General features: G+C 32.7%; 1 protein-coding gene across 2 annotated transcripts in view; it reads left to right on the forward strand.

Moving 5' to 3' along the window:
• Positions 1-12,093, forward strand: part of LOC119836743 (protein Wnt-7b-like) — a 64,110-nt gene that overhangs the window by 34,994 nt on the left and 17,023 nt on the right. For both annotated transcript variants that reach the window (XM_038362191.1, XM_038362192.1), the window contains exons 3-4: positions 7,665-7,796; positions 8,159-8,256. In XM_038362191.1, coding sequence (XP_038218119.1) covers positions 7,665-7,796; positions 8,159-8,256 — 230 coding nt within the window. The remainder of the gene's footprint in view (positions 1-7,664; positions 7,797-8,158; positions 8,257-12,093) is intronic.

The following is a 12,093-nucleotide window of genomic DNA, read 5'->3' on the forward strand; positions in this document are numbered from 1 at the left end:
TCCCGTTGGAATATCGGGGTAAAATGTTGCCTATGTGTTATTCCATTTGACCACCTATCTACGTACCAAATTTCATAGCAATGGGTTAAGTAGTTTTACGTAAAAGAGTAACAAATGCATCCTCACAAACACATGTTAAGTAGGATAGGACTAATAGGGTATTATATAATCTGTAATTTTACTAATAATTCATATTGTCTCTGGACTCACCAAATAATAACAGTCTCATTTCAAGTATTAATTTGACAGCAAACATAGCAATATTATGTAACAAGAAGTAAGGGTTGTAGCAATTACCTAATAAAAAAACTACAACAAGGCATCGGTAGATAAATTTTAATCATCTTATTTATCGCTTAGAGTAATTTAACAAGCCCTTAAATTTATATGTTTCATAAAATTACCGTCAAAGACAACAAACATTAACGAAATTTCATTAGTCCAAATCGCATTTGGGAACATTAAAATTTTACGATTCGGCAGCACTAAACATTTTGATTAAAAGCCACTAAATCGATACTGCGACTTTTTATCGCAACACAAAAACTCTACTGAAAAATCTAAAGAATGTACTTAGTCGGACATTGTTTTGTCATCCATATTAATAATGTTATATTTTTTTTTTACCAGGAGAATTTTACGAAATAATTTTGTAACAGAATATAAATATAGTTTAAACACACTTTAATGTTTGAATCAACTAAATTTTCTATTTTTTTTTTTTTTTTTGTTATACAGAGTAGATATTTGAGAATTATATGTCCTGGCAATTTTAATCAGGATAAAACGAGAAACTCAGGAAATGAAATTATTGTATTGTCACCGATCCTTGATAAGTGTACAAAATTTGAATTAATTCTGTCCGTTTAAAGTGGGTCAAAATCGAGTCTAAAGGAGTCGGTACACAAATTTCTCGTATAGTGTTATTTTATCTGTGATACACACACACAGGTGAAGCTAATAAGAGCGAATTAAAAAGTAATCAAGTTGTGATATAGCGCGAAACAATCAATATCAATACTGTCATTATTTGTCCAAACAATAATGACACAAGAAAAGAATGACATTGGTGCAGGCCTTCAATAGTTTTGGGCGCACTTTATTGTTTTTTTTTTTATTTTTATTTTAAAGAACTACTTATTTTTCATTATGCACGAGACATAAAAAAATATTTGTAATTTATATTCTACATGAAATATTGCCGAATAGCCCTTATTTACCGTAAATTCGCTCTAAACAACTTCAATCAAAACAAAACGATTACATAAAGTTTATGTTATCTGTGGTAGAAGGATCGTCTGTCAACCGCTGTCACTTTATACAGTTTACACTTCAATTGCTACTGGAGTTCTTTGAAATATTACTCTTCTATTATAGTTAATTGAGCCGTGGTGGCTCAGTGGTTTGGACCTCGGACTTGAAACGTTCGGGGGTTCGAGATTGAACGAGCGTAAAAATCAGAAATTGATTTTTTAAATATGTGCATTAATCACATCATCATGACTCGAAACGGTGAAGGAAAACATCGTGAGAAAACCAACATAACATCTAAGAATCAAAAGTTCAATGACTTGTCATTCATCTGTCAACCCGCACTTGGCCAGCGTGGTGGATTATATCCTGAACCATCATAGAAGGGCTGTGTTCCAGCAGTGAAACAACCATGTCCCTATGTATGCTTAAATCTTTAAAACTACGCAACGGACTTTGATGGTTTTTTTTAATAGATAGAGTGATTTAAAAGGGGAGGTTTATATGTATGATGAGATCTATTTAACTATTCCGAATTAACGCATGCGAAGCCGCGGGCAAAAGCTAGTCCCATATAATAATGTTTACACTGCAGGGTCTAATGTTGATTACGCTTACTTAGAAATCGGATTAAAATGAGAATTATATATTTTAATACATTTTACCTACAAATCTAATACTTATTCTAATATATCTATACGAATAATATTTATTAATATTATATATATTAATATAACAATTAAGTCTCTTTGTTTTGTTTGTCGCGCTGATCTCAGAAATTACAGGATCGATTTCAACATTTTTTCCACCGTTGGATATAAACGTAATCCCTGAGTGGTAATAGGGTGGCCGGTGCAAGCGAAGCCGGGGCGAATAGCTAGTTGCTTATAATTATTAGAAAAATGTCGTTCTTGTCATTATACATTCACCAAGTTCTCAAATATTGCTAAAACTTTAAAATATTCATTTCAATTATCACGTACAATAAATAAAATCAATTTTCAGTCAATAAATCACAAATTAATTGGCCCTTCGCGTGGGCAGACTGGCTACATACATATTTCATTTTAAAACCAATATTAATAGCACAGACTATTAATTTTAGTTTCATTAATCAATATTATTAGTGTATATACACGTGTAGTGTATTTTTAGCATATTGAGATGTATATTTGAATATACATCTAATTATATTAAGTTAGGTATACCTGCTTGCCAGTTGTGAAAACCTTTCAAATTTTCAAATCATAACCTATACATATTATCTACATTTAAATAAAAAAGTCGTGTTAGTTACACTATCTATAACATAAGATCGGCTAAACCGATTAGGATGATATTTGGTACAGAGATAGTTCGAGACCTAAGAAAGGACATACTGTGTCTACGACTCTTTTCTTTCGACTACGCGAAGCAATTTGGAAAGCGAGTTAATGATATAAAAAAACTTGAAACGCGTATAAGCGACATTCAGCTCTTTCTAAAATATTTATACACATTTCCTTACGGATTGTACAAGCAATTGGGATCCAGTATTTTAATTTCAATAACAATCCAGTATTACAATTCTGTCAATAAAGCGTTTTTTTAATGATATTTATCTTAATATATATAACTAAATGGTGACTGACTGACTGACTGACTGATCTCTATAATCTATCAACGAACAAGCCAAAAAAATAAATGATGTGACGTAGGTAGACGTTAGGGGATCCTAAGAAAGGATAATGATAAATTCCCCAAGGGGATGAAAATTTCATAAAATCGCCTTTACGAAGCTGCGGGCAACAGCTCGTTTATTATAAAAACTGAACTGTTTAGTCTGTTTCACGATTAGAATAGCTTTATTCCACAAAGTCAATTGCCAATACTACTTTACTTTATCGTAAATATAATTCATACAAGTATCAGAACGGACGGACAGGCTTCGAGTGGGTAACACCGGTTTGAAAGATGTATTCGTTATAGATTGAGAGAAATTATGTTTCCTGCTATTTATCTCATTCTGGTAAAAACTGTTATCGTTAATACGATTTATTTTATAGAAAGCTTTAGTTAAGCGTTATGGATGACTTGGACTATAGTAAATGAGAGAAAAAGTTGAAAGGTTTTCTTATTTAACTTCCAACGCAAAGATTTTTATTTGATTTAATTTCCAAGTAATTTCATTTTATTTCATTTTCCTTTCCAAGCGATGTTTTTCTAAGTTTGACGTCGGTGTATGGACATTGTAGCTCTCAAACAGAGAGACCTATATCGAGGCGATTTTTCGTTGAAAACACATTTCCCTTGCGATGATTATTGGCTATCCTCTGTTAGCGGTTTAGCAGCGTAAAAGAATCAGCTCCTGTCCAAAATTACGTAAGGCATTTTCAATTAAGTTCGTTTAAGTACCTAATTGAGTAATTCTCATAATACTGAAAACACTCATACTAGTAGTACTGGCATGTGTATAATCGTTAATTAATGATAATTAATAATAGGATCAGAGAATTCTTAATTAAATTTTCTTGATCAATGCACACAGAATAAGTAACAACCATTCAATTTGGCTCATTATGACACTATGTTCCATGACTTCTATTTCCTAATAACGGTGTAACTAAAACTTATAGAGATTTGTTTATCTTTAGTCATATAGTATTTTCGCCGTAGTCCATGATTTTATTAAAAAAAACGAATTTCAACTAACATTCTTTCCGCTTCATTTTTAAAATTAGCTGCGCCCCGCGGTTTCACCCGCGTAAGTCTGTATCCCGTAGGAATATCGGGATAAAAAATTGCCTATATGTTATTCCAGTTGTCCAGCTGTCTACGTACCAAACTTCATTGCAATCGGTTCAGTAGTTTTTGCGTGAAAGAGCAATAAACACACACACATCCTTACAAACTTTCGAATTTATAATATTAGTAGGATTAGTAGGATTAGTAGGATTAGTAGGATAGGAGGTAAGCCCTACGTAAACATTTGAGAGAGAAAGCAAAAATCATCTACGCTATTTTAATTACGAATAACTGTATACCATTAACCTACTCCGAAATAAATTACTCTAAACCATTAATCTTATATGGATAGTTCATTATCTTTGACTGAAGATCTTTAAGTTATTAATAGTTAAATGAACTGGACTGCAATAATTTGACGGTTGATTTATCTGAAATTACTTAACTACATAAAATAGTAATAGTTACTGTGGACTAAAAAAGTATAAGAGTCTTGGCTGCTCATTTGTAAAGAATTTTGTAAGTAAACCGACATTTATTTATATTCCTGCCGCCGTCTGTCTTCCCAGAGAACTACAATATACATTTAAGAGACGAGTAAATGGGCACTGTCTAGGTAGACGTGACTTACTACCATAGACCGCGTCTCCGCTTCCCATCAGGTGGGACTGCGGTCAAACGTCTGCCTATCTCCAATAAAAAAAAAGTTAATAATTGTGAAGAAAACCTGAAAAATCTGTTGTTAAACGTTCGTTATTTGAAGGGCACTTCAAATAAGGAACGTTTAAAATTACGCCATCTTGTTTTAGAATAAACACATCTTATGCTGTAGCGAACATAATGGAATGCATTAATCGCATAATATATAACTGTCAACGATCATAACCAGTCTAATTGTTTTGATTACTTGGAACACAGAAACAAACAAAATTACTTTCCATTTTATATTTATAAATAAAAAACCCGTAATGATGATATATTTTATATGAGTATTCTCTGGGGAGCTCATTAAGGTATCCAGCCATCGTATGCAATTTAAATCTCTGATAATTTAAATCCAAATGTCATTCGCAATAATTTGAATAAACGGTAGTGTATTTGAATTCAACAATTGCTCCCATTGACTGTTAATGTGACATTCATTACTAACTGTGACTTGAACTAGATAACTTCATAACAATGCATATTGACCACTGTGTGGTATGGGAGCTGGTGGTTGTTACACGTATCTTTTGTTATCTGCTCTTTAAAAACAACTACAGGTCAAATCCGATTTCTGTCCAGCGAGGCAGATAATTTTTTTATTATTCACCTAGTTATGTCTTACCCTGATTGTTTGTACGAGATTATTACTAAATGATAATGTCATTTCGTACACTAATACATTAGAGATATATAAAAAAGATATCTCAGATCGAACGAAAGAAAAAGAGATTATCATCAGTACGGGTTTTTTTATTTATAAGTTGATATTCGCAGGTTAATACATCAGTTATAGCGTCGACAGGAAGTTTAACATTGTAAAGATCTTAAAAATTAGTTGTATTGTTTAAATTTAAAATAATGAATAAATAAAATTGGTACATTTTTTAACAATAGAACCATCTTTCAGAAAACTTACCGTCGTCGACTTCTGATTGTACTGTATTTTTTTATGAAAATTTTTAATAACATAACCAAATATTATATAAAAAATGTAAACATGTATCATAGTAATTTTTGTTAAACAATAGATGATCAAGCGTTTCCACAGCCAGCTCCTGTACTATCACGTGAATGTGAATTTCGCAGTCAATAAGCACAAATCTCATTACAGAGACAATGCTAAGCGCAGTTCCGTTCGCAAAACTACAATGGAACTTCCGGTTATTACTGTATCATCTGTCATAATATAGGTACATTTTTATAGATATATATTGGCCTAAATTATTGGGGTGCATATTTCCGTTCCAGTATATTATTCAACGTACTTATATTATTACGAATATGGGAGTTGAGCATGCTTCGGCACGAATTGGGCCAGCTTGCACTGGTGAAGTACCACACCTCCACAGAAAACCGGCGTGAATTAATAATAGCATGCTACTGTGTTTCGTACAGTGAGGGGGGGAGCTGGAAGCCCGTTTCCTTTTCCTCACTCTTCCCAGTCCTTGTTGCTAGTCTTCAATCCTTTGCGGCGGTGGTGATCGCTTATCATCAGGCGAACCACCAGCTCAGTTGCCCGCTATGACAATAAAAAAATAGCTTCACCTGTATGTAACCGACATGATTTTAACTAGCTTTAAACAGACAGATTTAATAAAAATTTTATGCGCTTATCAAGGATCGGCGATAATACAATAATTTCTTGAGTTTAAGTATTATTAAGTATTGATTGAATAATTTACTTACATATACCCTGTATATAACAAATAAACACGCTTATATGATTGTCTCCCATGCAAGAGCAACCTAAAGTCACCACCAATAAGCAGGTTCCTAAGGATTACCACAGATAACATAATACTATACTAGGTATTTATTACCTTTTAAAACAGATTATTGAAATGGTAATTTTATTTAAAATTGGTTCTTTCCTTTTTTAATATTACATCTATAAATTATAACTTCTTTTTATACAGTAAATTACAAATATTTTAGACCATATTTTTCTTATGTCGTTATTTATCGCTATATTTTATTCACGTTATATATTTCCAAATATTCGTAAAAGCATAACTAAATACTCTATTTGTCTTTCGCTTGACGTAAAAAAAAACCTTCTTCATACTTTCAGTAGGCGTTGTGTGAATTGCCCATGTCGCAGTGAAACGTTAATTGTTAGAATTAACAAAGACATCTTAATCAATGCTACAGCTAAACTAAGCCCACGCGAATGTGGTACTTATTCGAATGAATTGTGAAGAAATTTAAACGAAATTTCGTTGCAGTTAAAATGCAACGTCATATGTAAATATATGAGAATGTGTATAATTGTCACAAAGATTTGTATAATTAATACCTTCTGGTGTCTACAGCTTATTATTTTTTCTGGTGTGAATGTAACAATAAAGCATTTTTTAATGTATTTAAAAATTGTTTACAATACTTACTAATCTATAAAGAAAACAAAAATCACATTATTAACTGTGTGATAACTTAACCCATTTAAATACGCACAGATTTATTGTTTTCAATACAAAACCAAAAAAATTAAAAATGTTACCAAATATTTCGGTAAGAAACTATGGTCATGATATCTTATCATGTAAACTTAAATGAATCAATGTAAAGCTATATATACTTTGATATATTTCTTATACTCTCTTTAAACTTTTCCTGAATTACCTATCTACCATTAAATCAATACTCGTAAAGATATTGTAATCACAAACATTATCTGATATATATTTTGCTTACATCAAGTTTTTCCTACACGTTTTAATGCTTGACATAATTGCCATGACGAAAAAGACTATTAAATTTTGAAGAATCGAAATAATTTGATCACGAGGCTGGACTCGCACCCACCTCATTTTGCCAAACCGTAGCAAATCCTAGCCTCTCGGCCATAGAAATGCTTTGCTAAACAAATTAAAGCAACTGTACCTTAGTTCCTTACATACAAATCGTCTTTCACTATTAGAAAATCTCAATGAGTTTTGTTTTTTTTATTTGTTTATTTATTTTCCAACAATTGTCGTAACCAGAAGCATCCTGTGTGGCGGCGTGTCGCTAGGAGCGCACTTGGTGTGCGCCCGGGTGGCTGGCTTGACGGACAAGCAGAGAGCCATGTGCCGGTCTTCGCCTGCCGCCATCGCCGCTGTAGGAGATGGATTGAGGTATTAAGTGTTTGACATTTATTGTTATACTAGACACTCGTCTCGGCTTCGCCACAGTACCAAGATTCCTGTTTTATGCCTAGGGAGCATTTTATCGGGATAAAAAATATCTTATCACTCAACTCAGCTCATACCCAGTCTGTATACCAAAATTTATCAAAATCCGTTCAGTAGTGTCAGCGTGATTGACGGACAATCATCCAAACAAATTAACTTTCGCATTTATAATATTAGTGTGATAGTGTGACTAGCTCATTGCTAAATTTAGTTTATGTATACTGCAACGGCATTTGGCAATTTAATTTTTTTAAAGTTATAATTTCAATCTACTAAAAATATTCAAATATTTATTATTCCCGCAGGATGGCGTATGCCGAATGTCGCTCACAATTAGGAGGCTACAGGTGGAACTGTACAGGCATTGGGGACGGCAATGATTTTGGACATGTCATGCCTTTGGGTAAGTATATAGTACCATTGTATGTTATTTAGTCGTAGCGGGCAACTGTGCTGGTGGTTCGCTTGATAGTGAGCGATCACCACCGACCATGAACATTCGTATAGGTAGTGTCTCTGCAAATGCGCTGCCCGCTTTTAAGGGATTAAGGAAAAGATTAAGAATTGGAAAGAAGGAATGGACTGGGAAAGATGAGGAAAAGGAAACGGTCCTCCGGCTCCCCCACTCACCGTTCCAAACACAGTAACATGCCACTATTTTACACCGGTTTTCCGTTAGGGTGTGGTACTTCGCCGGTGTGAGCTGGCCCAACTCATGCCGAAGCGTGCTCGACTTCCACATTAGAATACTGATATACTGACTTAAGATAATTAAGACTTAATCTTAGATTATTTGCTCATAGTCATCAATGTATAAATTACAGTTTTACAATTTGTATAGATTTATTAGTGATTGGGCAGAATTTATTTTAAGATCAAATACACATATACCATCGTCAGCTCGTAGAGGCTATAATCCACCACGCTGACCAATTGCGGATTTTTTATTATTTCCTAGAGGAGGATCACCGAGGTTTCTGCAGAGGGACGTTCCACAAAACGTTCCAAATTCTAGATTGGGACTCAATGACAATAATTTCCTATCAGACACAAAATAATCACATGAATCTGTTGGAAATCCACTGAGTTATAGAGTAACATAACCAAACGGAAATGGGTTTCCCATTTCCTTCGTATTACGAACGTTGATCATGACATATCTTATATCTTTAAACGAGCAATTCTTGTATATATATATATAATTGGAATCTCGGAATCGGCTCAAACGATTTTCATGAAATTTAGTATATAGGGGGTTTCGGGGGCGATAAATCGATCTAGCTAGGAATCTTTTTTAGAAAATGTCATGTTCGTGTTTTATCGACTTAAACTTACTTTTTAACAAATAGGAGGCGTTTGAGTAGTCCCAATTTACTTATATATACGTAAATTTATAATATACGTAATACGTAATTTTATATTTTTATATTGTATCTATAGCGATAGCTGGATAATGATTCAACACATCGCAATTAACAAGTTTCAAATATATCGACATGCATTGAATTCCGTTTCATAAAAACATTAATGAATGATAATTTATACTAGAATAGTAGGCTTGATTAAATTAAATTTGTCTGTCACAGTAGGGTTGCTCGTAAACTACCTACGTATCCTATAATAATTTAAATTCAATTTGGGTGTACCGTTCATTTTGTCTATTCTATGAATCTAAATTTTCTTGATATAAACATGGTAAAATACATACCACAATATAGTTTTAAAGGAAAATTAAATTAATTATTGTTGTTGTAAGAAGTACTAATCGTGTATTGTGTATGTAGTTGTTTTTAGGTTGTATGTAGGTACCTACTAAATGATTTTTTTTATGGCATTCAAGTTCTGAGGTAATAAGCCAAAAAGTACAGACAAATTGATTACGTCTTACTTGTTTTGGAGTCGGTTGAAAAATCAATTATGACCGATATATCTTGCTCAAACTCAAACTCAAACATTAATTCATTCAACTAGACTTCTTATAGAAGCACTTTTGAATCGTCATATTACACAGTTATAACACTTACCACCGGTTCGGAAGGCAGTTTCTACAGAGAAGAGCCGGCAAGGAACTCTGTAGTTGCTCTTTTAAAATAATATAAATTTTACATTTTAATTGCTAGTTTCCAATTTAGAGGGTGCGCAGTTCTTTGGCGATTTCATCTATTATTATGCGTTATCTTTACTTTGCGTTAACTTATTTATGAAATAATGTAAAGTACTTCAGAAATTATGTAATTCTACTAATGATGCTTATTATCGTTTTATTGGCATCGTCACGATTCAAAGTTCTTTAAGGCGCTCTCTATGTAGGAATAAAAATTAAATTATGTTTAATTGGCCCTTACAATTACAGATTAATAAATGCTCTGTAACATTCAAGGATCACATACATATCCAGCATGGAAAGAATTTTTGTAAGTTTAGTAGTTCGGTTTAGTAGTTCCGGAGAACGCGTTTAAAGCAAAAACATCATTATAATTATTAATATAGAAAATGAAAATATGTTTAGACTTGCACTTATTTCTTAAATCGAAATATTATCAAGCAACAGGTAATAAAATCACAAATTTTCCTTATTTGTTTAGCTGTGGGAGTTTATCAGTGGGGGGTAAACACTAAACAAGATGTTATTTATAGGTCTCTTCAATAATAAAAGTAATATAGCGATGTTGCAAAGTAATTATAGTAACTCGAGAATTTCGGCCAGTCAAGAAATAGGTGCACTATGCAAATGCCTGAACACATCGCTAAAACATCCACTCACACACACATATTTATTCACCATTTCTTCTAACAAACATCACACACTCACACACACAATTGAATCAACTGTTGTTTATTAACATTTTAAAATCTAATTTATGAATAACCCTAAAATACAATAACTATTTCAGGAGCCCATAGATTTCATTGAGAGCTCTTATTAGTCAGTAAGTTTGAGAGAATATAGGTATTACCTAGTATATAGTATTATGTTATATGTATTATTATGAAATTTATTTTTACAAAGATATAACGTGATTTACCAAATAAATGTGGTGGAAAGTTTTTCAGTATGGATGGATGTATGTATGTATGGATGTTTCTTATACTTTCACGCAAAAACTACTGAACCGATTACAATAAATTTGATACATAGGTAGGTGGAATAACACATAGGCAACTTTAGCGCGATATTCCTACGGGATACAGATTTACGCGGGTGAAATCACAGGGCGCAGCTAGTTATTAATTAAAAAAGAGTGGCACCTAGCAACTATTAGAGCATCAAATATCCTTTCAATAGAAGTGTTTCTAAAAAATTCTATAAATGCCAACTAATTCTGAAATTTGCTCACAGAGTTTTATAGTCGTAATAAATTATGTCAGAAGTGACATTTTAAGATTGCAACCGAAGATTTTCGACCGCGGAACGATGTCAGTGACCCCTGCTAATACAACTGTGCATAGATTCTCATGTCAAATATAATCTCTCATGTAAAATATATATATTAAAACATAATTGAGAATACTAAAATTATCGCACGAAAATTATCACTGGAGGAAAACACTTGGTTAAAGTTAATTACTTAGTTGAAAACACAGGTTTCTCAGCATCACACGCCAGCTCAGAATATAATTCAAAACATGGTCCATCACGCTGGCCGAATGCGGGTTGACGTAACATATGACATCGAATTTTTGCTTGAAAATGCCGTTTTCCTCACAATGGATTTTCTTTAACAATATCTTAAAAAATTAACGGTCTCCTCGGTACAGTGGTTAAAGCGTGAGCGTCGAACCGAGGGGTCCTGGGTTCCATTCCCTTACTTGTCATAAAAAAAAATCAATCAGTGAGACAGATGTATATAATCTGACTTCACTTCCTTAAAAAATTAATGATTGTTAAATAAAATGATACTTCAACAAAAAAGCTATTTTCTACAAAATTAAAACATTATACAGCCTGTGCCTTTTCATATGGTAAAAATGTTCTCACCACAAGAATAGAAACAGTTTCAGAAAAGTACGTGGCCCTTAAATAAAGTTATACATCCATACTAGGATAAGTAAAGGTTACACGATTTGGGCCGACCTTGATAATCTTAAAATGTTCATTTTTAAATTTATTTAAGGAAACATATCAATAAGTTTTATCATTTTATTTGATAGCATATTTCACTGATATATACTTAGTCTGGCCATAAATACTGTTACACTTAATTATAAAAAAATATTACATTTGAATTTCGAATCTGTC

The sequence above is a fragment of the Zerene cesonia genome, chromosome 25 (assembly GCF_012273895.1).
Source record: "Zerene cesonia ecotype Mississippi chromosome 25, Zerene_cesonia_1.1, whole genome shotgun sequence".
In the NCBI taxonomy this organism is placed as follows: Eukaryota; Metazoa; Arthropoda; class Insecta; order Lepidoptera; family Pieridae; genus Zerene; species Zerene cesonia.